Source organism: Etheostoma cragini, chromosome 2 (genome assembly GCF_013103735.1).
Source record: "Etheostoma cragini isolate CJK2018 chromosome 2, CSU_Ecrag_1.0, whole genome shotgun sequence".
Lineage (NCBI taxonomy): Eukaryota > Metazoa > Chordata > Actinopteri > Perciformes > Percidae > Etheostoma > Etheostoma cragini.
Window position 1 is genome coordinate 23,800,896 of NC_048408.1, and position 25,141 is coordinate 23,826,036.

At 41.7% G+C, this 25,141-nt stretch overlaps 8 protein-coding genes across 10 annotated transcripts in view; 4 read left to right on the plus strand and 4 right to left on the minus strand.

The window, feature by feature from the left end:
• zgc:175214 (uncharacterized protein LOC557610 homolog) overlaps positions 1 to 1,812 on the minus strand; it is an 8,915-nt gene extending 7,103 nt beyond the window's left edge. The window contains exons 1-2 of one of the 2 annotated variants that reach the window (XM_034861856.1): positions 1,304 to 1,812; positions 606 to 972 (exon numbers count right to left, since the gene is read on the minus strand). The gene's annotated coding sequence lies outside the window, so the exon portion shown is untranslated. Of the gene's footprint in view, positions 1 to 605; positions 1,151 to 1,303 lie in introns of those variants that run through there. The other variant, XM_034861849.1, reaches the window with a different exon arrangement.
• Positions 1 to 9,665, plus strand: part of pdcd11 (programmed cell death 11) — a 44,170-nt gene extending 34,505 nt beyond the window's left edge. Inside the window, exon 37 of the transcript XR_004655141.1 lies at positions 9,655 to 9,665. The gene's annotated coding sequence lies outside the window, so the exon portion shown is untranslated. The remainder of the gene's footprint in view (positions 1 to 9,654) is intronic.
• Positions 3,831 to 7,081, minus strand: LOC117937637 (calcium homeostasis modulator protein 1). Its single transcript, XM_034861726.1, has 2 exons — positions 6,504 to 7,081; positions 3,831 to 4,845 (listed from the first exon to the last, which is right to left on the minus strand). Exons 1-2 carry the CDS (start codon positions 7,047 to 7,049, stop codon positions 4,336 to 4,338), a joined length of 1,056 nt encoding a protein of 351 aa, XP_034717617.1. The 5' UTR covers positions 7,050 to 7,081; the 3' UTR covers positions 3,831 to 4,335.
• Positions 9,353 to 11,834, plus strand: LOC117937476 (inositol 1,4,5-trisphosphate receptor-interacting protein). Of its 2 annotated transcripts, none has more exons than XM_034861492.1 (2): positions 9,353 to 9,461; positions 9,798 to 11,834. In XM_034861492.1, exon 2 carries the CDS (start codon positions 9,810 to 9,812, stop codon positions 11,712 to 11,714), a length of 1,905 nt encoding a protein of 634 aa, XP_034717383.1. In that variant the 5' UTR covers positions 9,353 to 9,461; positions 9,798 to 9,809; the 3' UTR covers positions 11,715 to 11,834. The 2 variants fall into 2 exon arrangements, with proteins under 2 accessions (XP_034717383.1, XP_034717378.1); XM_034861487.1 differs by having other exon boundaries at positions 9,353 to 9,524; positions 9,798 to 11,832.
• Positions 11,795 to 25,141, minus strand: part of zp3c (zona pellucida glycoprotein 3c) — a 23,168-nt gene continuing 9,821 nt past the window's right edge. The window contains exons 3-11 of the mRNA XM_034861589.1: positions 24,636 to 24,640; positions 14,020 to 14,571; positions 13,826 to 13,932; positions 13,546 to 13,667; positions 12,772 to 12,943; positions 12,565 to 12,691; positions 12,400 to 12,488; positions 12,190 to 12,263; positions 11,795 to 11,967 (exon numbers count right to left, since the gene is read on the minus strand). Coding sequence (XP_034717480.1) covers positions 11,795 to 11,967; positions 12,190 to 12,263; positions 12,400 to 12,488; positions 12,565 to 12,691; positions 12,772 to 12,943; positions 13,546 to 13,667; positions 13,826 to 13,932; positions 14,020 to 14,568 — 1,413 coding nt within the window. The 5' untranslated portion in view covers positions 14,569 to 14,571; positions 24,636 to 24,640. The remainder of the gene's footprint in view (positions 11,968 to 12,189; positions 12,264 to 12,399; positions 12,489 to 12,564; positions 12,692 to 12,771; positions 12,944 to 13,545; positions 13,668 to 13,825; positions 13,933 to 14,019; positions 14,572 to 24,635; positions 24,641 to 25,141) is intronic.
• LOC117937647 (ras-related protein Rab-40C-like) lies at positions 15,006 to 18,790 on the plus strand. Its single transcript, XM_034861734.1, has 6 exons — positions 15,006 to 15,669; positions 15,762 to 15,822; positions 15,929 to 15,989; positions 16,076 to 16,153; positions 16,931 to 17,153; positions 18,239 to 18,790. Exons 1-6 carry the CDS (start codon positions 15,516 to 15,518, stop codon positions 18,538 to 18,540), a joined length of 879 nt encoding a protein of 292 aa, XP_034717625.1. The 5' UTR covers positions 15,006 to 15,515; the 3' UTR covers positions 18,541 to 18,790.
• On the plus strand, positions 18,849 to 24,307 carry wfikkn1 (WAP, follistatin/kazal, immunoglobulin, kunitz and netrin domain containing 1). The gene is made up of 2 exons (XM_034861494.1): positions 18,849 to 21,885; positions 22,008 to 24,307. Exons 1-2 carry the CDS (start codon positions 21,592 to 21,594, stop codon positions 23,523 to 23,525), a joined length of 1,812 nt encoding a protein of 603 aa, XP_034717385.1. The 5' UTR covers positions 18,849 to 21,591; the 3' UTR covers positions 23,526 to 24,307.
• Positions 24,160 to 25,141, minus strand: part of mettl26 (methyltransferase like 26) — a 2,697-nt gene continuing 1,715 nt past the window's right edge. The window contains exons 3-6 of the mRNA XM_034861806.1: positions 25,033 to 25,092; positions 24,851 to 24,918; positions 24,570 to 24,648; positions 24,160 to 24,459 (exon numbers count right to left, since the gene is read on the minus strand). Coding sequence (XP_034717697.1) covers positions 24,403 to 24,459; positions 24,570 to 24,648; positions 24,851 to 24,918; positions 25,033 to 25,092 — 264 coding nt within the window. The 3' untranslated portion in view covers positions 24,160 to 24,402. The remainder of the gene's footprint in view (positions 24,460 to 24,569; positions 24,649 to 24,850; positions 24,919 to 25,032; positions 25,093 to 25,141) is intronic.

Sequence of the window (25,141 nt, forward strand, 5' to 3'; positions counted from 1 at the left end):
GGGTGTATTAAACAGATTGAACTCTGGAGACTAAAGGACCATTTGGTAAAACAATAGCAGTGGAAGCCCCACTTCCACAGGCCACATGTATTCCTATTAATTTGCAGCAAGGATGTTCTTTGCCAGCCTCTAAATGTCCATATGTCTCTCTTTAGAGTGAATCAATGGGTACAGCTTGCACGCTGTGGGGGTGTAGGTTGGATAATGTGATATGGCTGGGTGGTTGGGGGATTTAGGGGGGGTGGGGGGGTGGGGGGTGTTAATGTATGGAAGACTTAGGGTAGTATAATAAGAGATACGACTATGAACCGTGGATGGATGCTCTGCAGACTCAACAGTAACAAAACAAGAATATGCAATACAGTTAGACTATACAATATTTTCAGTTTCAGTAGTCATAGCTGTCAAACAAACTTGACCTTGAATTATTTGATTATTTTAATGGAGGCCTCCACTTTCTTAGTAATTGACCATTTCCCGAGTATGCCCATTATTTGGCTCTAATAGGCCAGCAACTAAGTAATAGAGTTTACGAGACACTAGTAAGTACATGCGCCACTAGCGCTTGTGTATTTGGCAAGCAGCAGAGAAATCCACTCACTTACCGTTACACCATTGGAATTGTTGATGAAATTTGACTCCCAGGGTAGCAGCAGTAAATTCAAGCCCTGGTGAGAGAAGGCTGGAGAAGAGCCAAGCTCGTGGGCCAAAGCTTGGGACACAGAATCCGTTTGGAGCCTGAATTCAGTCACTCTGAGCTTGATCGCCCTTTTGTGGTGTTGTGTCACCTCCTCCAAAAACAACCATCTAGATATTTTCAGATTTGCTCAGATTCCACAACTCCTCGGGGGGTGCAGTTTTGCTGAGTCTACGCTGCCCAGCGTTTCCAAATCTGGATTAACCACTCCGTGTTAAGATTGGGAGATTTTGGACTGGAGTTTGGACCGGGACTGAAGACCTCAAGTGCTCCTCCTTCCAGTTAGAATGATGTCATCACAGGAGAGAGAAGAAGAAACAAAGAAATCCTGTTGACAAGAAATGATTGTTTTTCAGATGCCTCACACCATGTGTTATTCAGGAGTTGTTATTGTGAAAAGCTGAATCTCACTCAGTCACAATGTCAGAAACAACACAGGCTGCTTGGTAAAAGGAAATGTCCTCCCCTCAAATTCAATGACATCCACCATTCAAAATGACAGTCCTCGTCCAATGAAGGTAATTATCTGGCATTAGTCTGTGCTTTGTCTTCCTCCTAAAGCTGTTTTTTTTAACAGAGGATTTTCACATGTCTCATCCCCCTCACCTCGGTTGTCTCCTCCTTCAGTCTTCTGCTCCTGCAGTTGGTATTCCTCCTCAGTATGGATGTGCTTCCCTCAAAGCCAAAACAAAGTGAGGGCAGCTCCATGCAGTCAGCAACAGTCCTCTAGCTGGGTTTGGTGTTTTGCTGGTGAGCGTGTGTTTGTGTGTCAGTTGGTTAATGTGTGTGTGCGTGCTTGCATAGGGGGGTGATCCTACTCCTCCTCTAACCATCTGCTCCTTCAATTGAGAGAAAAAAAAATCAGAGACAAAGGCAGTGTGTTTACACAAGTGTGTCTGCGTGTGTCGAATTCAGGCTCTCCAACCTCCAGCTGGCTTTATCATGGCAGGCTTCCCCTCTTCCTCTTTCAATCCATAATGGTGCTCAGGGACAGCCTGCAATGGATTCGCCTTTTCCTTCCTCCCCTTGCTCTTGCTCTGCTCTGCTCTACCTTGGGTTTGTAAACAGATCTCTGCTCATGTGACTAGCAGTTTTGCCTCGCAACTCTCCTCTCCCTCAGCCCACCCTCGCTACCTTTGTCCTCCAATCTGTAGGCAGAAGGAAGGCAGAATGAGTCCGACACTGACGAATAGGGCGCCTGCAAGCATGCTGATGTGTATGTTTCTGCATGTGCACACCCCTGTGCATGTATATGTGAGAGGGAGAGAAGAGAGACATTTGCAGCAAAGTCGGGGGAGTTCAGTTGCATGCGCGTGGCTGATGTCCTGCAACCAAAACAAAACCATTTGTGTGAAGTGGAGGTCAGCACAAGAAGCGATGATGCAACCTCATTCAGCATTCCCTCCCTTCGCACATATACTGATTTGATTGTATTTTTAGAACTATAGATGCTTGTTTGATCTATATATAAACATCATGTCACTCTTGCACAGGAAGAACGAGGCAAAGCAAGAACAGGGGGGAGGGGAAGAGGTATTTCTGTGGATAGAGGGAACACAGCAGGGACCAAGATATAAAGGGAAATAATATGAAGAGAAAAAGTGGGAGACGCAGAGAGAGGAAAGTCGTAGCCTGGACAAAGACGTTGCCTTGCGTGTCCACCCCCACACCAGTGGCCCTGGCTGCCAATTTGCTGAGGGAGAGAACAGCTGCTGGGCTACTGGGCAAGCTGTGAGACGGTCAAGGGGAGTGCTGCTTCATCAATCCGCCGGGGGAGGGAGGAGTAGCCGCTGCAACAGGATCCATGACATTTTTACTCCCCCTCCCCTCCTCCCCCTCCTGTTCTAGTAAAGACATTAGTGCTGTATACTGAGGGACGGCTGGATTGACCACACATATGCATGAGCATAAACACACTGCTCAATATACTGGATGAACTGTTGGGTGTTTACAGGTTTCAGAATCATATGAGATGTGTGTTGTAGCTATAGGGTGGTGTTGACATTGTTGGCTAGTGAAAGATGGTGGGTTTGTCAATAGCACGCCCTCTTGTTAAATATGAGGAAATCACCCTTGTCAACAGCAGCTTCAACAACTTCCTGAAGCTGTACAGACTCCGAAAATGTTCACATGTGGTCCACATGCAACTCTAACACAGTTGCTGGAAAAAGATATTAAAATAGGCGTTTTCAAACATAGAAGAAAATTCCTCAGTGTTACCAACAGAGCAGGAAAAGGGGAGAGCGAGAGAGATGAAAATGTTGGCCTTGTTTTCTTTGTGACATGTAAATAGTTTTGGCTGTCCCAACCTTTTTTTTTTTGCATAAATCTTCTTTTGCCTGATTGAAAGAGTACAGTAGCATTGTATGTCTATCTGCTCATAACAAGGTTTAAGTCCAGTAATGCACTTCAAAGCATTAAAAATGACCTTATACAAATCTTTTAATGGAAAATAGTCATTTTTTCAAAGGCCGTTTTTTTTTTTTACATGATTCTAATAACATTGATACACTCTTGTTACATGGGCCGGTACAGATAAAGTGTGTCTGATGTCCATCAAACAGTTAAGCTTGAATGTGGCATTAAAGTGACTTTGTAACGTTTTGCTGAGCAAGGACCTCTGCTGACCAGTTACAGGATAATGGTGAGGCTAAAATGTAACATAATACACAAGTTCATACATTTATGAACCCATGCTAAAGTTCAAAATTCAGGTGGCATAAGTATACACACCCCTATAATTAATTCCTATAGAGGCAGGCAGATTTTAATAGTTATTTCATGGATCCAGGTTACTATGCATCCTGATGAAAGTTCCCTTGGCCTTTGGAATTAAATAACCCCCCATCATCACACACCCTTCATCATACATAGAGACTGTCATGGGGAACTTTCCATAAAATCATGTCTCAATGCAAATCAAACCATTAGGCTAACTGAAATAAAACCATGCCAAACGTATGCTCCCTGTATTTAAAGGAAGAACATTTATTTATTCACGATACGTAAGTAATTCACCAAGAAAATTTGTGTCCTTAAAGGTAGGATTTTTCCAATTTCTTTTAATTAAGGCTTTAAGATCAATTTCTAATAGATTATTTTTTCAATCCTCTTTTTAGTCAAATTTAGCATGGGTTCATAAACCTGTGAGCACCACTGTATAGGAGAACCAGAAGGTCTGAAAACTGATTCAGTAACGTCAGTTACACAGCGATAATCAAACATTAGACTTAGACTTCTCGTTTGTAATCCTTTTGGGATGACTCCCGTGTGGAAATTGAAAAATAGACACCATAAGCAAAGCTCTATCCCTCAGGGATCATATTGTTTCTTAATTAGTTAATTTAGCACTACAGTTGATCAAATAGTAAAAACAGGTTTTTCAGTCAACTGAACTTCTGTGAACCAGAAGTATGTTGACAATGCTCAAGTATTGTCAGTCAAACAGTGACTTTAATTTATATTCCATTAAATGATCTGTGCATTGAGGTAAAAATCTCATACAGTATATTTCTAGCTAACTTTGCCAAATTACTAATAGTTGCTAAAAAAAATCGAAATGATTCCTAAAACAATGTAACACTCCAGAAAAGTTGAAGAAGAGCCAATAGAAGCGTTCCTTTGTCCCTTTCATCTCTTCAGACCTTGCTGTAATACACTGCCCATTCTCTTTTCTCCACTACAGGGGTGTGTCCCTTTACAAATCCGTTTGCTGCTCCGTTGGCCTCTCCATTCAGAATGCCATTGTATTCACCGTTCATTTCGTCTTTTCTCAGAGCCAGAGCTGGCTTACAGGTGTGCCAATTCCATAAAACTTTGTTCATATCCTCCTGGGCCCTGATACCCAAAAGCTTTTCTTCATCACTTCTCTTATCCTCCTCTTCTTTGTCGGTGTCGTCCTTGCTGAAGCGGTTGTGGTGGAAGCTGCGCATCTCCCCACTGATGTTCTCGAAGTACTGGTGGATGCACACCTTGGCGAAACTCTTGGCATGCTCTTTACACGTCTCATCAAACATCTTGCGCTCAATGTCTATGTAATGGGACCAGTACTTGGTCTTGAGGAAGGCGGCTTGAGTAAAGCATGGTCGAATAGCTCGGATCAGGAAGGCCGCAAAGGTCATCATGAGCAGAAACATCCATCCACATGCCTGTAAAATATAGACATTATCAAATATATTGGTGTGGCTAAAAAAACAAACATTTGGAGCAGTAAAACATGATACTGCAGTATATGAAGAAAATATAAATAACACAAGATGGCCAGAAGATGGCCATTGGTTGAGAATCTGATTACTTTTGACCAAGTTTATGTTTGTGTGTTTGTGTTCTTGCAGATCCTGAAGATAGTGAAAGTCAAATAGTCCATGTAATCGACAAAGCATATCTAGAAGCTTTTCACAGCTCATTAACAGAATCTGTATATAAACAGACTTTTCAGTCACTTTTAAGCCTTTTTAAATTTCCCTTTGGCTGATCAAAGACCTAAGTAACAGTGTGGGTGTTTTTGGATGGATTGAAATAGGTCTCTGTACCATGAATAATAATTTTTTAGGCTTATCTATCCCTCTAATAAGCGAACAGGAAAGCTTCAATGAGCTTAAAGTGCAAGGCTAGAGTCGGGTGAAGAGATTGAACTTAAGGAGTTTTTGAGAAATAAAGCAAGGGGAACTTAATTTGCTTGGTCATCATATCCTGTGATGCAGTTGGAATACTGCTAAAAGTTTCCCCAACTTTGACCAGACTTTTTATTTAAATTGACTAATAAAGCAGACTATCAAACTGAAAAATATTTAATATCTTGACATTACAAATGGCCTTTTGGTCAGAGACTAACCCAAATACTGAAAACACAAAATATAATGAATAAAACAATGTTTCTATTTAGCTAGTTTCCTTATACTGAGGTTATGACCAGTGTCTTCAACGAGCCCTTTTCACAACAGTCATTTTGACTTGTCATAGTAAGAAAGTGTAACATAAGTTTTTTATCATATTTTCGGAATCTGTCACAAAACTTGGAAGTTGTAAATAAAACAGATAATCTGTAGAAAAAAAAAACTGTCCCTCTGTCTCCTCCTGGTGCCCCTGATGGCATTTGAAACCAATCAGCGCTGAGAAGTCTAACGCAGTGTGAAAGACTCGTGAACTTAAACTGTCAAACTAGGCAGTATTGATCAAATATGAATCAAGTTGTTACTTCATTGCCTATTTCCTGTGTCAAATGTTTTCAGAAACATATGTTTTTTAGGAGTATTTAATATTGTCGGATATAGTGACAATTTCAGCAAATATGACTTCTACTTTTGATAAAAGTTGCCAACTGCAGCTTCAGCGATCACTCATCACTGTTCTATTCAAGTGTCCTAGTAAGCCATGATAGTGTTAACCATCACGCATAATACCAGGACCCTGAAATCAAAGCAGCTAAATGGAATTTAGCAATCATTCCTTTTTATTAATTAGATCTGTGCTTTTCCTGTGCTGTGACCAGTCAAAACAGTAGCTATGACACTGATGACAACATCAATTTAGGGATATTATTTAAACATACGCTATAATCTAGTCGTGCTGTCAGGGCTAGCTAGCTAGCCTCACTGACCCCAAATCTCCAAACAACCACTCAATTCTATTTAGATTACTTTTTCCCATTTAGGCCTCTTGCATTATTCAAATGTGCCATTTGATGTTTGAGCTATAAAGTAGTCTCATTTGCCTTCAGGTCTGTCTCTGTCAAAAGCTTTCAAGCTTATTACCCGTCAGTTTAACACCATTCACAGAAAAGTTAGGGAGAAAATCAGCAGGCTACCTGTGATATACACTTGATGTATCGTGATGCTGCCACTCTTATTTCATGATGCTCAAATAGGTCTTTGCATGGAATCCTTGCCAGAAGTTTCATCTTCTCCATTTCTGACATCCCCGTCATCAGACTGTAATTCCCAAACTTGTCAATATCTAAGTTGACGCTGAAAGCACAAAGGAAACTTTTCCCATCCATGAGAGTGACTGACACCCACACTGCAGGTGCTATCAAGGACCTCTGTGTGATTGAGCAAAACATGTAGCGAAGGATCGTTGGATCCTTGATCCGTTTCCCTGTGGGTCTTTTCCACTCCTCTGCGAGCACTGACACGTTATTGTTCAATACAAAACCTAGCAGAAAAAACCATATGGATGGAATAATGAGCAGTCCGATCCCATAGATGTAGTTGTATTCTGGCATGCAGGGGCAGCTGAACTCAAATGCAGAGTACATTTGCGCACTAGCTAGTGCCATGATACCACAGATGCCATTCATAAAAGATTCCTGGTTGGATTGGAGGAACTGAAACATCATACGAAACTTATCCATTTTGGGAGATGCGGTGGATCTTTAGTACAGAGGAAGTTGTATCTGAAAGAAGTGCAGTAGGAAGTTTGAAATCAATCAGTAGAAAAGTGGTAGAAAAAGCACGACAGCATGCTTTGCTTGAGAACCAATTTGCAATTAAACTTAAGTTTAGTATGTTGTTAAATGAAAAGATTTGGCAGCAATCATGTTACCATAGGAACCTCTATATACAGGGATAATAAATTGTAACTAATTACTTTATTAATGGTTAATACATTGTGTCTCTTCTGTTTTATAAAACATTAACAAACTATTATAACTGATTCCAGATAAGTTAGAAACTATTTGTAATACAATTTATATTGACAGATTGTGAAAAAGCAATTTTGTTATTGAAAAATTAAGTCTCCAGTTATAAATGTATATTTGTCACAAATAGCTTTCTGAATTTTTGGAATACCCAACAAGAGAAGTTATTGAGTCATCAATTACTATAACAACTATAATTAATATGTAAATAAATCATTAATAAAGGGTGCTTGCACTAGTCCATGTCTTTTAATAATAAGTTGTTAATACATTTGGGTCGAGTTTCTCTGCAGCCTTTTGCCAGAAGATCAGAGGCTCAACAAACAGAGATACTTCTCCAGCAATCCAAATTTGTTAATAGCTTATTACTGTTCTATTAACCATTAGTAAACTATTTCTTTACAATTATGAAAGCTATTATAAACACTCAATAAAGGATGACTTAATACAAAATGCCACCAGAATCTCACATCCTTATAGTGAACTAGACTATGATTTCATCAGTTTGATAGCGATGATAATACAAAGTCAGGCATCCTGTGCATGTTGATCAGAAAGAAAGAAACATCACAAACACACACTTACCTATTTTCGTAAAAGTGAATGGACAAAAAGGAAAAAGACAAAATCATATAGTTAAGAACTTGCAGTACTTTATATACTTAACAGGCATCGTAGCTCTGACCGACTGAAAGGGGTTTCTAGAAGTCTCTCTGGTGATGTTCAAAGCGGACCACATAATCTGTCAGCATGCCCCTCCCTTCCCAGGTGTTAGTGTGATGTAACAAAAGATTCTCATTCAGCGCACATATTCTTAAAAGTCAACCGGTTAACAGTTTCATAGAAACTTGGAGTGGTCCTTTAGAAAATTGACCCTTTCCCTTTCTAATGATGTGTTATGCCGTGTGTTAACTTAACTCACCTGTAGATTGGGGATGCAGTCTTGTTCAGCTGCAGCCAGAATGATCCAGCCATGCAAACATATTCTCAATTCATTCAAATAGTTGTGGCTTTGGCTGGAAAATGTGTTTGTTGTCTAAGAGGTGAAGGGTCAATCTCTTTCCACTTGTTTAATCAGAAGAAAATAAATCAAGCGACATTAGCTTATCTCAGGAAAAGTATAACTATAAAATCTCCGAAGGGATTTGTTACTTCACATCACCCTTTGAACTCAACTGCACCCACTGAATGAGGAAGAGCTCGACAAACCAGTCAGGAGCCCACAAGAGGATAAAAGGCAGGGGCTTACTTTCCAATTCACAGACGCAAAACATTTTCCACATTTTAATTTAAAAGTCCCATGACATGGTCATTTTTGGATGCTTTTATATAGGCCTTAGTGGTCCCCTAATACTGTATCTGAAGTCTCTTTCCCAAAATTCAGCCTTGGCACAGAATTACAGCCACTAGAGCCAGTCACACAATGAGCTTTCTTTAGTTTGTGCCATTTAACTGTAGCTGTTTGGGGGGGGGTCTCTCTCTCTCATGGGCAGGCAAAGCAGAGAAAGAGGAGGTAAGCTCGCCCCTTATAACCTAACAAGGGGCAAGATTACAGAATGGCCCATCTAAGCTTTCATTTTCTCAAAGGCAGAGCAGGATACCCAGGGCTTGGTTTACACCTATCGCCATTTTTAGCCACTGGGGGATCATAGGCAGGAACTCATAATGTTAAAAGACCTCATAAAGTGAAATTTTCATTCCATGGGACCTTTAACCAAGGCTGAATTGTGGGGAAAAAGACTTCAAATACACTGGTGGGGACCACTAAGGCCTATGTAAAAACATCGCCATGTCATAAGACTTTTGAAAACCTCATAAAGTGACATTTTCATGCCATGGGTCCTTTAACATAAGTGTGTAGCTTTATCCTTGGTCCTTCTTAACACAATGAAAAAGTTTACAATTCATTCAGTGAATTAGAGCGTATGGTTCAGCGTATGGTAGACTAATTTGAATATTCAGTCAAACTTACAGGAAGTCTGTGCTATCTGTTTTCTTCTGTGTTGCACAGAAAATTGTCACCGCTGAGCACATGGGCAGGGTGTGCAGGAAATAAGTCACGAAAGACAACATCTAAAATAGGAAGAGAGATCACAGATCTCTTCCTATGTGTCGCGGTGCAAGGTTAGTTTCTTACTTCCTCTGTTTACCGGCATTGCAAGCTGAGATAATTAATCCCTTCTTTTGGTGCATATTCTTGTTCTTCTCTTTTAAAGTTGTGTGCAGTAATAAATAATGTATGATGTAATCACAGAAATTAGTAAAAAAAGGATGCTTCCAGGCCATCAAGGAAGTAGCAAATTTCTTACTTGCTTAGCATCAATATGAAATTTGCCTGCAGAAACATTAGAAATCATTGATTTGTAATCTTTTTTTGTTGTTGACATATTTCAACAAACACCAATGTATGTTTTTTTTAAATGTCTGAAATTATTAACAATTCTTGATGCTTTTTCACAGACAATATTAACAATGCAAGATACTCTGTTGAGAGTGTTTGTGGTGGCTCTGGGTCTCCTAACGTATCCAAGGGACGACCCAGGGGTTGAGCAATGGGACGATATCACCACAGTGGGCATGGAAAAGCATGAAGAGAGGCTGCTGAGAGGAGAGGAACTGGGTGACGAAATGGCACCTGTCAGCGAGGAAATGATGCATACTGGCAGCAGAGGGCCTTATTGGGATGACTTGAGAAACATTCAGTCTGAGAAACGCACTGAAGGAGATCCAATGTCAGTCTTAGAAGACATTACTGTCATCAAACATGATTCTGAGGAATATGCTACTGATCGCAACTCACCAGAAGCAGATTTGGATCCAAATCAGCCTCAAAACTCTAAAAGTGAATCTGACCCTGCTCTGACAACTTCACAAATTGACCACGAGCAAATTGGAAATCTACAGCTGGACAAGAAGAGTAAACAGGGAGAAGACATCCAGACTGATGGCTGTTTTACAGACCAAAGCAGACCACAAGAAAAGCCTGAAGAGAAGGGAGTGTTCAACTCCAAAGAACAAGAATCACCTCTATCACACCTTCACACCGTGACATCAGAAAATTCAGAAGCCATTGCTGACTGGGAGGGGGACTACCTCTGGTACATATGGAACACAGTCTCCATCATTTCCATGATCCGCTTCTTTAGGAAATACCTAGGGAAATGTTCCCAAATGAAACAAGGAGAAGCATGGGCCTTCCCAGTGACCTGCACCGCGGCTGAAATGTCCCTGCCAGACAGCGAAACTCTGCAGCGATTTCATTCTAAATGTATCCAAGTCTCATCCGAAAATAAGTGGAAGGAGTTTTTGGAGGGGTTTGCGAAGGACCTATTGGAGGCGATGAGGACTGTCTGTGATGGAAATAATGGAATGGTGATTGAAGACTATCAGATAGTGGATGTGTGCAATATCATTGTCCCCTTTACCCCACCTGATACCTATCGTTTCCAGTGTCTGCTTTGGAACAATCCGGTAAGTGACCTGCATCCAGATATGCAAGCCTGTGGTCAAATCCAACTGCTGAAAAATAAAATCCAAAATGGCTGCCCATGTCAGTCTTCCAATTCAGATGATATGGTGTGCTTGCTGCATTGTGAGACTGAGGCTGTAAAGATGAAAATGACTGATGTTTGTGCCAGCCTTCTTTGCATGAAGAACTCCCACTTCCTGTCAAAAGCACAGGTTACTAGATGGTTTCAGAACACCATCAAACAAGCGTGGGGACACATTTCACACAAGTATGAGTTTGAGCTTAACATCCGCTACATTGGTGCTCCAGGAGCTCTGATAGTTAGATTCCGATCAGGGAAGAAGATCAGCTTCAGTATGAATCCTGTGGTTAAAGTCAACACTAATGCTCATTTCTTCATTGATGATCACTCCCCAAACTTTGATACTTCCTGGACACTCTCCCTGACCGGCTATGAAGACAGTTTCTTAGAACACATCTCTAGACGTATGCCTGCAAACTCATGCCACAGTCAAACTCTTCAAATTGCACATTTTCTCCACAGGAGACAGACAGCACTGTCAGGAAGTAGTGCTCTGGAGGATTTGCATTTCAAAGTTGCACTAATGCATCTGCTTTTGACCAAAGACCCAGCGCAGTGGAAACCCAGCAACCTGGCTTGTAGGCTTCGAGATTTATTAGCCTTCATGGAGAAGAGCCTCGAGAAAAAGCTGCTGCATCACGTTCTTATTGGCAATCCTTTAAGTCAGAGGGTTATTGAACTTCCTGCTGAATTTACTAATGCAGATACTGTGAATCTCTTCCATCCCCTTGTGGTACACAACTGTCTCTACAGAAATGCAGTGATGCATTTCAAGGAAATGCTTAGTAATGCAGACATGCTGATACAGGATTATGTTGAAGTGTAAGACAATTGCTCCTTTAAAAATTTAAACTATATTGAAATAATGTACAAGAGATTTTATTTAAAAAAACAACAACATTTCCTTTAGTCCTTCCCCCAGTTCTGTAGGAAGTCTGTATGCTCTGCCTTGTTGGAGTTATCCACAAGGACATCTGCGTCAGACAGTTTCATGCGAGGGTAAAACTTGTCATCCTTGTCATGCCCATCCTTGTTGCTCAAGTCAATGGTCCAAGACTTACTGGAGATCATATTCTTAGCTGTTGAAACAAGACATGAATACATTTTAAACTTTACTTTGCAGAAGGGTAGCTTTAATATAAAGTCACACAGCTTTTGCCTTGTAAAAGGTATTAGCAATACTAAGTGTTGGCTGTAAATAATGCTTTATGTATTGACATTTAAGTTAAGGATCATGTGTAAAGTCATATTTCAAACTTAGTTTGGCCAAAATTATTCACTGTCATGATGCATAAAGTTACCTTTAGACTTTATGGAGTGACAGGTTGAGTCACAGCAGGTGCAAACAGAATCACTGCCGTACAGCTCCTTCCACCTGAACCCCCCCCCCCCCCCCCCAAAAAAAAACAAAAACGTGAGAACCTTAGTTATGGCCATCAAGCATACACGTCATCCAACAAGACCTTCAAAAGCAACCTGTGGATGGTTTACTTAAACCAGAGTCAACTCACGTTTTGGTAGCAAGATCATAATTACAAGTCTTTGAACTTTCAGTTGGCACAAGTGGGCCCATAGATAAATCACAGTGCATGTAGAGTTGCTGAAAGACATTAGATTTCAGGGTTAGCACATTTTCTGACAGTACAACACTCTGTACCCCTTGATCTTGACTGCACCTGTGATGAAGATGAAGCGGAAGCCATGTTCTTGAAAATTGCAGCAACCACACTGAATCTCAGGACTAGTTTTGAGGTACCAGAGATGAACACTGACTGATCAGTCATCATGCCATCAACCATACAGCTGCAAGAGATAATATGGATGTTTATCTCCAAGAACCAAGTGATGTGCCCATCTCAACTCTGAAATCATTTACATCTTACCCATAGTTGTCTATGACCATATATTTAGGACTTGAGGTGGGGTTTCTGGAGGCTGTCATGAAGCACTTATTGATGTAAATTCGGTTTCCAGAATTTGAAAGTTGCTTGGCCTGAAAGTACATCGTCTCACCCAAGTTGTAGGATTGGGCACCAGTGACATCGAACCCCAATGCTGAGGCAAAGGGGAGGACATGAGTTACTGTAAAGTCTGAGATGCTTACAAATTAGCAGGCTGCTGCAGGTGCTTGCAATTATAAAGTGTAAATGTTTGCTACCTGCCTAAGCTCTTTGTGGTCTGAATATCCTTACACTATACATTTTATATCGAAAGCTGGTATATATATTCCATTTAAAAATATATATAAAATTTAAAAAAAACACACTTCAAACATACCTGTTATGTGGCATAAAAGTGGGAAATAAAATTTTAGAATTTTCTGCTTGGAAACCATTTTTAAACTTTTAGTTCAAAGTCTGACAATCAAGTCTGTGCCCTACAAGCTACAGTTTCCTCCCCCCCATTCAAGAAAGAAAACTGCATTTGCTTGCCTTATGCAGTCAGTGAAAATGCCAACGCCATTAATTTAAATGGCTTTGCCTCCACATTTTAAGATGCCATTTACACATCTATGCAACACAGCCAAATTTACTTTAGATATTGGGAAAGGCCTGATGAAACATAGCTTAGCGTGTTAAATGCTAGCACACCAGGTGAAGAGGAGTCATAGCCCTTCTGTATATTTAAAAAAGAAAAAAGAAAAAAAAGGAACATACCATTTTGAAAAGTAAGGGTGAACATGGTTTTTGAGTGGGGGGATTTGTGGGATTCAAGGGATTTGAAAATTTCCCCTCCCTGTAGTTTAGGATGGAAGCCAACTTTATAGGAGTGAAACAACCTGCAACAGAAGAGATCTGCCATTGACACAAATTTGTAATACAGAAATACTTGATTCTCCTGTAGTGTAATGCAAATAAATTGAAAAAATCAAATGCTGGTAAAATTATTTAATAAAAGAGGCCCATTACAATCTGGGTAAAACAAACTAAATCTTACCTGGGATATTTACACTGCATGGGAATCTCAAATGGCATTTCCCTTAAAACTGGAGTGGTTGGATTGTAGGTGAGCACACTGCCAACATAGCGATAATCTGCAGTACTCTAAAAGATAAACATTTGTGTTAGTTATAGTTTATCAAGTTAAATACTTTATATTTTTGTGGTTATCAAAAATTTAACTTTACAAACCTCCTTCTCAAATCCACAGTCAGCAGTCAAAAGGTATAGAAAGTAGTAATGCTCTGTGGTACCGTGGTTAACAGGACAGGTGCCAAATTTCAAATACTTGTGTGCATTGTTAGTCTTAAAGATCTCTTTCCTGACTCTTATATAAAGTCTATCAACGTGGCACAAGATTTCAACCAGCTGTGGACTGGCTGCTACAGTCGGAGAAGTAGTGGCAGTCTTAAGCAACATTTTGCTGGCCCAGTTAGGGAGGGGACCAGCTCCCATTCCTGGCTTGAAATCCTTTACCTTGTCCTCTGAGAATGAGGCTACCAGATACTTAGGAACTAGTTTTGCTTGAGATGTTGAAGATCCGTCAGTTGATGCACCCATAAATAATTTATTTTGAGGTGAAAGGGTGTCATCCACTTCATTCCCAACTGCTGTCGTCATTCTCTCCCACTCTTCTTCAGGGTCTTGCACAAACGGGCTATGCCCAGCTGTACCTCTGAACGGATGACTATAGGCAGTACAAAACAGCAGTAACAAAAACGCAGCGTATCTGAGAGCCATTTTTTATTTATTTTTTCTTCACTCCAGCAGTTACCTTACCTAACAGGTTGGATATACTGGTGGTGTTTTGACTTGCTTTTGTACTCTGCAAACAATAGAGAATTCCCACAGCTGCTGCAAATGCCAATCAAGAACAACAGAAGTGACCATGTAATCACGCCCACAGTCTGTTGTCATACACAAATGTGGGTTGGCAAAATATTATATCATAATATGACATTTCCAATGTTCCATTCATTTAAGGAAATGGATTATTAAATGGAAAAGAAATTAAATAATTCCCATGCAGATTAATTTAACATTAACTATTACTGATAAGAAGAGTATCGATCTAATTTTCAAAATAAATCCCATTCAAAAGATGGTTGATATTTAGAAATGGCGTGTTAGTGAATTGGAAATTAAAAGAAATTTAAAAAATTTAAACAACACGTTGTTTATTTTTTTTTTAATAACCGGATGTTACGCAGCCAATGATGTCAATACCAGGAAGTTCCAACGCAGCCCACTTGACTAGACGTTGTGCTCGGAAGCTGGATAACCCTCGTTGACTTTTTTCTTTATAAACAAAGTGAAACACTCGTATTTGCTTTGGTGGGGTATCGTGCTATGTGGGACTAAACCGCTTCGCTTATACTCTGTATCAATTGTTTGTGCTAGAAAGCTTTATTTTCGTTTGTGTTAGCTGGCTAGCTAACACGCCAGCTAACAGCTAGTTAAGGTTGTTTTGGTTATCAATGTGAACATTAACGTCACATCGACGGTTTATAAAGGATAGCGTGAGTGTAAGCCGTGGGCAGTGTACCAGCGAGTTAACCAGCTAACTTTAACGTCAAACGGCGGTCGTCTAGCTTTAGCTAACCATTGTTGGCGGGCGTCTGGTTTGTCCCTTGCCCCGAATAGTGAACGTCTGGCGAGCTTGAAAAGCTCCCCGTGAACCGGACCCAATGCGTGGGATGATGGGGACCCAGAGTAGTCCAGTCAAGAGTTACGATTATCTCCTGAAATTTCTATTGGTGGGAGACAGCGATGTGGGAAAGGGGGAAATCTTGGACAGTTTACAAGACGGATCGGTCGAGTCTCCCTATGCCTACAGCAGTGGTAAGTAACTATTTTTGTTTGTTGCTTTTATTTAGAAAAAGCCTGGACAGCCCAACATGAACTAACTTTCTGTGGATGGTGTTTAATCTCAGGGATTGATTACAAGACCACCACGATTCTGCTGGATGGGAGAAGAGTGAAATTAGAGTTATGGTAAGTGTTTTGTTAGTATATTTAGTAATATAGAATTAGCAAGTGGACAAATCCATGCATATGGTTGGTTGTACTTACTGTACGTGCTTGTGTGCATCTTCAACAGGGACACGTCGGGTCAAGGCAGATTCTGCACCATCTTCAGGTCTTACTCTCGTGGAGCACAGGTGATGACTTGTAGAGCATTTGATGTGTTTTCCCCGCTTCATATGATTCCATATGTACGTCAACGTGTTTGTCTTTTATTCCATAGGGCATCCTGCTTGTCTATGACATCACTAACGGCTGGTCCTTTGATGGTATTGACCGCTGGATACGGGAAATTGATGAGGTACTCCCATTCAACTCATTTCTGGTTGACAAAGAAATACTTTTTGGGAAGGGGGTATATCCTGTGTAGTGCTGCACAATATATTGTTTTGTATTGTCATTGCAACATTAACTGCCTCGATAAACCAACCAACAAATAAATCACCCTTATTGGGTGGCAGTAGCTCAGTCCATAGGAAGTTGGGTTGGGAACCGGAGGGTCATGGTTCAAGTCCCTGTGTGGATTAGTGGCTGGAGAGATGCCACTTCACCTCCTGGGCACTGCCAGGTGCTGTTGAGCAAGGCACCGTACCCCCCCCACCCGCTCTGGTTCAGCTGGCAGCCAACTCACTCTGACATCTCTCCATTAGTGCATGTATAGATCCTGAGCGTGTGTGTGTGTGTAGGACTGTGTGTGATTACTAACAAAGTGTGGACACAGAGTGTAAATTTTTATTTCCCCATTGGGGATCAATAAACAGATTAAAATAAAATTGTCTCTGCCCTTTGAAGTCTAAACTATCTGTAAAGGCCTACATAATGACCAATAAATTAATCCTTAAAAAAAACTATTTATTTATTGTAAGTAATGTCATTATTAGAATATTCAACAATGGTATCGCATATTTTCCTCATGTCGTGCAGCCCTAACCTGTGTCTACATGCCTCAATCCCTGCGAGAGTCAATTTTCTATTAGCCATTGCAATAGTATTTCAAAAATCCTGTTTAAGAGACGCAACAAAATTTGGTAACCTTACCTAGAGCAATTTCTATTTCCATATTATTTATTTCCATCAGCATGCCCCAGGTGTACCCAGGATCCTGGTGGGGAATCGGCTTCACCTGGCTTTCAAGCGGCAGGTACCTACGGAGCAGGCGAGGGCCTATGCTGAGAAGAACAGCATGACTTTTTTTGAGGTCAGTCCGCTGTGCAACTTCAACGTCATCGAATCCTTCACCGAACTTTCACGCATTGTGCTGATGAGGCACGGGATGGAGAAATTCTGGAAGCCCAACAGAGGTGAGCTGGGTAATGTGCTTTTTGTACCAATTTGGTCAGATTAAAAATGTATGCTGTTTTCTGTAGAAAGTTTAATTGCATGGTACTTCACAATGCCACGTTTTGTGTGTAGCACTTGAGGATCCACTTTTCACTTGTTCAGAAAGTCTGGAAAAGAAGTTCCAACTAACAGGGTTGTGGCCTCTGTAACTATTTCTTTCAATCTTTTTGTCTATGAGAGTGAGTCTTTTTTTTCTGGAAAAAATGGTATGGCACTGGAGCAACACATGAGTGAACAAAAATAGTATGTGTCACATGGTGGACCAGTGTAGTTATTGAAAAATCTTTCAAGACGGGAGTTAAATTGAAGCAATTTCAAACTTAAATGTTGGAAAATTTGCTGATTTAACAAATTCAAGCCTAAATATTGATAACAACATGAAACAAAAAACAAATATTTATAGTGCAAACCGCTGTAAAGTTGCATTGACAAGTATTGTGGATGTCACGCACCCTTTAGTGGGCATTCACACCAAGAAAAGTGATCCGGCGATTTGCCGCAGGGTGGTGCGGTTAATGAAACGGCCCATTAGTGTGACGTCCTGTTGTGTTCTTAACCCCCCCAACAACGCACAAGTACACTTTCTATTTCACAATTACTGTTTTCCGTCAGATTGTTTATAGATTTTGACGTTTCCAACCACACTTGAAGGCAGCTTATTTTGCAAAGGGGAGAGAGAAAAATAAGTGAGACGAGCGAGACATAGCGAGTCCTTTGTGGTTGCAGGAAACATTCAGGTTAGGGTTAGGTTTTTTTTTTTTTAACCCTCATAGTGTTTTAAAACTTTATTGTGGCAGGCACAGTTTACTGTACGGGCTTCTCACACCGCCTCAAACCATAGCTTAAAACACACTGACAAGTCTGATCTCCGCTTACAGGATTGGCCTCCGCAGAGTGACGTGGCGTTCAAAATCCATGAAAAGCCCTGCGTTTTTCGCCAGCCGGCTGACGCGGACAGTCTGATCGCAGCCTTAAGCAGTTTAACTTTAGGTATCTGACATGACATCCAGTGGTAACCTCCATATTCTCTCTTCTTGTCCCACAGTCTTCAGCCTCCAAGATTTGTGCTGCCGTTCGATCGTCTCCTGCACACCGGTTCACCTCATTGACAAACTGCCCCTTCCTGTGGCCATCAAGTCGCACCTCAAGTCTTTCTCCATGGCCAACGGCATGAATGCAGTCATGATGCACGGACGCTCCTACTCAGTGGCCAACAGCACAGCAGCTGGCGGCAGCAGCGGCGGAAGCAAACCCAATAGTCTCAAGCGCTCGAAGTCTTTCAGGCCTCCGCAGAGCCCTCCAAAGACCTCTTCGTCATCCTCTAAGGGGAGCTGTAAGATTTCATAGTGAAGGAGTGGACTAATGGTTGCCTCCATAGGGCTAGTATTAAAGGTGTTGTTGCTCCAAGAGGTCACGAGGCCACGGGAGAGCACCAAGAGCTACCAGCAACGGAAATAGCTGTGAACTTTCATTCACCCTTGGGAAGTGACTTGGATTGGTTTCTGTTCTCTTTGCGCCTGCTGGTGCCATCTTGTGGATGTCCGTTTACCCGTACTCTTCAATACTGAGGGCTTGCTTTGATCAAGTAGAACCAGATTTCTCTTGGACCAACAAGATCAAGTAAGACAAGATTTCCCTGGGACCAACAGATAATCAAGTAGAACAAGATTCCCTGGGAACAACAGATGTGAATCAAAGAAAATCGCTCACCTGTTAACACTAAAAATGAGTGGAGGGACATACGCTAGCTTTTATTTGAAAAATTACTGTTTATTGTATTTAAAGTTGTAAATATGCTATATGTGCTCAAGTTGTTTTGGTCTGTTTGGTGATTGAACTTGGAGAGGGCTTCGTATGCTTGTTTTGTCTTGAATGTTTCCGGAGACCTGCTTTGGTGTCCAATTTATTTGTGTGTCTTATGCCCTTTTTACTGCAACCTCAAGGGTGCCGAGCTACTTATTTAAATCTCAGATTAGTTATGTTTAAATTTAGACAGGCTTAAATTGAATGTCATGAGAAGAGCAGGGCTAGTTTCCCAGCCTGGATTTAGAAGAAAAAAATTCCATTGAAAAATGCTTAGTCTAGCAATGCTCCATCTGGGAAACAGAGTAGAGCCACCCTGTCTTGTTTTGAAGACTTCCTGTGGTGCCTCTAAATTACAGCCCAAATGAATTCCCCCTCCGTCTCATCAGTCAACGTCAACGTCTGTTGACTTTCTCAAGCCATTTTTGCCTTTTGAATCTGATATCCTTAGTTGCATTATCATTGCTTCATGCGGTTTAAACCATCAACCACATGATCACCTCTCAATCTATTAACTCTTGTGGCAATTCAGAGATTGCTTGGTGCTGTTGGGGGGGGGGGGCTTTGTACAAATTAAATGTGCAGATTTGCTCATTTGTGGCGTTTTCCCTTCAGAAAGAGCTGCAATTGCGTCTTGGTTCTTAACAGGACTTTGTTAACGTTGGTGAAATTAATATTTTAATTTGATTGTTTTTTAGGATCTTATCTAATGTATTTATGAATGTAACACAATATGCACCTGCTACTTTGCTGTGGCCACGTGGTAATATGTGGGACTGTCAGAACCAGAAGTGGGAAGATAATCTGCCATTGTAATGTTTTTAATAAAAGTATTTGGACTGTAACTTCATCCTTATTTTCTAACCCTCCTAAAATGTGTGTATGTTTGTAGAGCTTTGAATGATTTGTCAGAGAGAGTTCAGAGAGGGCATTGAAGGTCTTGACTTTTTAATCAGAGCTAAGTAATGATATTGGTTTTAATAAGTAAATAACCTATACAATACTTAATTTGCTTGTAACACTTTTCTCTTTCCACCTCTGATTAACCAAGCTGTCTTTCCACTTCAACATTCCTAGTGTCATGGCTATATGTCTGTGATGCGTTACTGAGGGCATACAACAATGGTGCATGTTTTTCTACTGGTGCCTGTTTTATGTGGTGTATTGACACCAGCACAACGAGCTATTTAAAGCACTATATGTAAACGTTTGATAATGATTGTTGCTATCAGAGATGTGTGTCTTAACATTTGGATACGGAATAAATTATACTTTTGTCTCCTTTCGAAAAGAGTCACGCCACAAAATAAAGGGTCAGGCTCCACGGTTGCTTCGTGTTTTCATCAACTTGTGTGCTTTGCTCAAATGATTTTTCATTCATTTACTAAGGTCATTGTGGGAATATGTTTTTTGTAGCCTTTGTCCAGTCAGGGGCGTCGGTGATCAAATGGATAAAGCCCGTTGGGGGTGCTGAATTGATTAGACGCTCTCTCGGTATTGGCCAGTTTTGGATAACCGTTTGTTGCAGCGCATGAATGCAACGAGGTCAAAAGTCACCCAAAGGTGGCAGGGTCACATCCAATGAAAAGATGAGGGGTCCTGCTTCTCATCGAATCGGAGCTGCGCCGGGACAAAGATGACTCGCACACTCTTTAAATATGGCGCTTGACGCTTCCTTCCCACCTGGCCGTGGCACCTCTGAGCTCCGTGTGAACGAGCGACGGCGCTAAAGTGACCGACGTCTAGACAAGCAGGACGTAAACATGTTTTACCAGACATGATGCGACACGCCCCGTGTTTGGTCTTCACGCTCTCCACTCCCGGCGACTTATTTCGTGTACAATTTGGCTCTTTGGTTTGTGCAAGAAAAGTATGTGCCGAAGTTTGTAGGCTACTGCGTAAAACGTGGAAATAGATAATTGTAACCGAAGATAAAGATGATAACCAACAAGTAAAACGGCGGGGAACGGGGGGGGGGGGGAACTAGCTCATTGCCTTCCTTATAAATGACACCTCTATAAATTCTGTCTGGACGCATTTAACGTTGGATTTCTCACCGGAATGCGTAGCTCCATGCGCAAGGTTGTTGGGACAGCTTGCCACCACTTCTCCACGTTTTCTTTGTTGTTTTTACAATGTTTGTCCAGTTGCTTAGCGCATGGTGCTGCTTCATAAGAGTTTTAGACTCTGGACGACCGTGGGGGCGGTCAGAGGGGTTGCCCTTTCCACCTCCATTCACACTCTGAAAGGCTGATGTTGCGTCTTTCTCTCATTGTGCAGTTTCGTTAGCTTTTTTCGCTGTTCGGGGAAATGGAGCTGAGTGAGAGTTCGCACTTTGCGTTGTGTTTTGGTTATTAAGGCATGTATTTCATGAAACCCGAAGTTCTGCATTTTTTACACGTGTTTCTGGGATATATTTTGTTCAGTAGCCTAAATGTCCAGCGCGTGGGAACTCGGCTTGATCTTTCGGATTGCTACAACTCTCCTCTGCGCACAGCTAACTGATTTCCACAATGTTTACGTACAAAACGGACGACTACTTTTGAAAATCGACATTCCGAAGTTGAAGACTTAAAGGAGGAATGGATTTACCCGATGGGCGACTCATGCAAAAGCGCAATAATGTATAAAATCCCCCTAAAACCTTTGAAGGATAGATGTATAAAGGGTCAAAGTTGGCATAATGCACCCAACTCAAATAAACTAGTTTTAGGATGGATTAGTTCGTATTTGTTGATGCTCCTGGTTTGCGAATTCCCCGAACTTTCTTTGTGTGCAAGTGTGCCAGGAGCCAAAGTTGAACACGAAGGATTTTGTCCCAACAAGCTAAATTCCAATCTCTGGGTTGATGCGCAAAGTACCTGCGAGAGAGAATGCAACGTTGACGAGGTGGTGTTTTTCATGTTATTCTCAGTAGCGATACACTAACAATCGTCAGTTCATTTTGTGTTTTATTCATTTTAAATCTGCTTCCATAAATGCTGTTCTGTGTGTGCATTGTGTCTGTGCAGGACTGTGCTGACTTTGAGAAATGCTGCACCAACGTGTGTGGTCTCAACAGCTGTGTGGCTGCACGTTTCTCTGATGGTACCCCTGCCCAGCCAGATGGGCAGGGTGGAGGAAAAGGAAATAATGCCCCCACCTCCACAGCTACCTGTGAGGGCTTTATCTGCAGCCAGCAGGGAGCAACCTGTGACATCTGGGACGGACAGCCCATCTGCAAGTGCCGGGACCGGTGTGAGAAAGAGCCCAACTTCACCTGCGCTTCAGATGGCCTCACCTACTTCAACCAGTGCTACATGGATGCGGAGGCCTGCATCCGTGGGGAGACTTTAACTGTGGTCGCATGCCGCTTTTACCTGGCCGGGCCCCACACCAGTCCACTGCCTCAGGATACTACAGCTAACCCAACACCAACATCCTCCCAAGAGGATCCCATGCCCCCCACACTGTACTCCAACCCTCACCACCAGTCCGTCTATGTGGGCGGCACAGTTAGCTTCCACTGTGACGTTGTTGGAGCCCCCAGACCTGATGTAACATGGGAGAAACAAAGTGAACGACGCGAGCGGCTGGTCATGAGGCCTGACCAGATGTATGGCAACGTGGTTATCACCAACATCGGTCAGCTTGTCATTTACAACGCGCAGGTGTGGGATACAGGTATCTACACCTGCGTTGCAAGGAATTCTGTGGGTGTTCTGCGTGCAGACTACCCTCTGTCTGTCATCCGCCGGGGTGATGATGATTTCTCTGAAGATCCTGAGATGCCGATGGGACGCCCATTCTCCCCAGCAGACTGCCTGGCTGAAGTAGACCGGAGAGTGTGCAGTGGTGAGCGTCACATGGACTGGTATTATGACAGCAAGATGGGCTCCTGCTTGGCCTTCAGCAACGGCGGATGTGACGACAGCCGCAACCGATTTGAGACTTATGAGGAGTGCAAGGCCTCCTGTCAGAGAGAGGGGATGGGCATCTGCTTACTGCCTGCTGTCCAGGGCCCCTGCAAATCTTGGGAACCACGTTGGGCCTGGAATCCGATCTTGAAACAGTGCCAGGCCTTTGCTTATGGTGGCTGCCATGGGAATGCCAACAACTTCCGCACCAAGAAGGAGTGTGAGGCAAACTGCCCACAGACCAAAAGGAGACCTTGTAAGACCTGTCGGGTGAAGGGAAAAATGGTGCCCAGCTTATGCCGTAGTGACTTTGCTATTGTGGGGCGGCTGACAGAGCTGGTGGAGGATCTGGACTCTGGGTTCGCCCGCTTTAGCTTGGAAGAAGTCCTGAGAGACGAAAAGATGGGATTGACTTTCTTCAAAACCAAACACCTAGAGGTGACGATAGCCAAGATAGACTGGAGCTGTCCCTGTCCCAACATTACCATGGAGGAAAACCCTTTGCTGGTGATGGGTGTGGTGCAGGACGGCATGGCCGTCATCCAGTCGGACAGTTATGTCAGAGCCATAACCGAACGCCGACTCAAGAAGCTACGTGAGGTTCTGAATAAAAAGACCTGTGAGGTATTGTAGAAGTCCCAGAATTTAGACTTGTCAGCCCACAGAGGGTCTGAGGTCCCCTTTACCTTTAGCTCTAGGGATGAGCATTAGAATTGCAACAAAAAAGCAGAAATTGAATAACTCTTTAAAACAAAAGACAAATATGTTAAATACTATATGTCAATGTGATTTGTATGTTCATTACAACACAAGTTGTACTACATTCCAGATGTGTTGAATACATTAATACCAATGCGGAAATGTTTTTTTTCTTCAAATACGTTTAAATATATTTTTTCCTTTGAAATATATTCTGTAAATTTCAGAAAGATAATGCAGAATAGCAGCTCCACAAGTTGATCAATTTGCAATATGCCTAGCTTTTGAAGCTAAAGAACAAGACAACTACATTACATTACCACCAGATTGTTGTTTTTTTCTATTTTATTGTATTATGTTTATCGTGTACTGGGTTCTTTATACTAGTCATTTACATAGATGTTTGTATAAGTTACCTTTTGTTGTTATGTATGATTTCAAGATCTAATGTGCAGCACATTCTCTCCCTCTGCAAAGCACTTCTGCTACCTTAGTCTCTGCAAACTGAATGAAAAAATAGAACGAGTGGGTGGTGGTATCAAGGTAAATATAGTACAAAGACAACATATCAATCTGTGAGCCTTTTTACTCAAGTGTGCAATACAGAAGAATATAGTGTATAACAGATTTCAGTACTCCAGTTGTGAATAAATAATTGTATCTATGTCAATGTGTACCAGAATATGGGGAAACAGTTCATTAAAAGTTCTGGAAATCTGGCAATGTATCTGAGCTCCAAATGTAAGTTAAGGCGTTTCGACCATCCTGCTCCGATACTGGTCTGCACCCAGCGAAGGAACAACAGGCAACTTCACACCAAACTCTCCTTTCTGAATAGAAGACACTTGTTGTTTGCAGGCATGTCCATCTAGCAAAGACAACATTTAAAACCATACATTAGTCAACCACTACTACCCAAAACAGCACTGTTTTTCTTTTTACATTTCACAGATTGTGTTGGATGCATACATTACTTACTATTTTCTCAAGGAATAAACCATTTCTTTGTGCTATAGAACTGAGGAGGGAGATATCCCTCAGTCCCCACTCTGAGTTCCTGTGTGTTTAAAACATAAAGCCCTTATAAATCCCACTTTCACCTTTGCATTATTTATTGGATGGATGGCATAAACACATGAAACTTCATGATTATGTATACAATGCTGCAAATAGATGTTACTTTGACAAGAAAACATCCCTTTATAACATAATTAACTTCCATGAAGCATTACAATTTTTTTTTTTTTTACACACATTACCTCTGCCGTAGGCTGTAGTCAAAGTCAATGTTACTTTGAGGGGTGATCTGGCCATTCACTGCGTAGGGCTGACGGTAACAACAAAATGTTACGTAGCAATTATGCCATTCTTTAATGTTTACATTTGATAATAGCGTGTCATGAAGAAGTTAATGTTTAGGACACAATGGTTTTTCACTCACCCCGTATGTCAGTAGAAGACCTTGCGGCTTCAGCACTGCTCCAGCCCCTTTGAATAAACCCTAGAAGAAAATGGTGATCACGTCACATGCGGGGGAGGGGGGGGGGGGG

Bases quoted from the DNA above. Each gene is read 5' to 3' on its own strand.
- LOC117937637 (XM_034861726.1), bottom strand. From the start codon at position 7,049: ATGGATAAGTTTCGTATGATGTTTCAGTTCCTCCAATCCAACCAGGAA. The intron at 4,846-6,503 runs GTAGCCTGCTGA...TATATTTTACAG, and splicing joins ACATCAAGTGTATATCACAG to GCATGTGGATGGATGTTTCT.
- LOC117937476 (XM_034861492.1), top strand. From the start codon at position 9,810: ATGCAAGATACTCTGTTGAGAGTGTTTGTGGTGGCTCTGGGTCTCCTA.
- LOC117937647 (XM_034861734.1), top strand. From the start codon at position 15,516: ATGCGTGGGATGATGGGGACCCAGAGTAGTCCAGTCAAGAGTTACGAT. The intron at 15,990-16,075 runs GTGATGACTTGT...TTTATTCCATAG, and splicing joins CTTACTCTCGTGGAGCACAG to GGCATCCTGCTTGTCTATGA. The intron at 17,154-18,238 runs GTGAGCTGGGTA...CTTGTCCCACAG, and splicing joins ATTCTGGAAGCCCAACAGAG to TCTTCAGCCTCCAAGATTTG.
- wfikkn1 (XM_034861494.1), top strand. From the start codon at position 21,592: ATGGGCGACTCATGCAAAAGCGCAATAATGTATAAAATCCCCCTAAAA. The intron at 21,886-22,007 runs GTGGTGTTTTTC...GTGTCTGTGCAG, and splicing joins GAGAATGCAACGTTGACGAG to GACTGTGCTGACTTTGAGAA.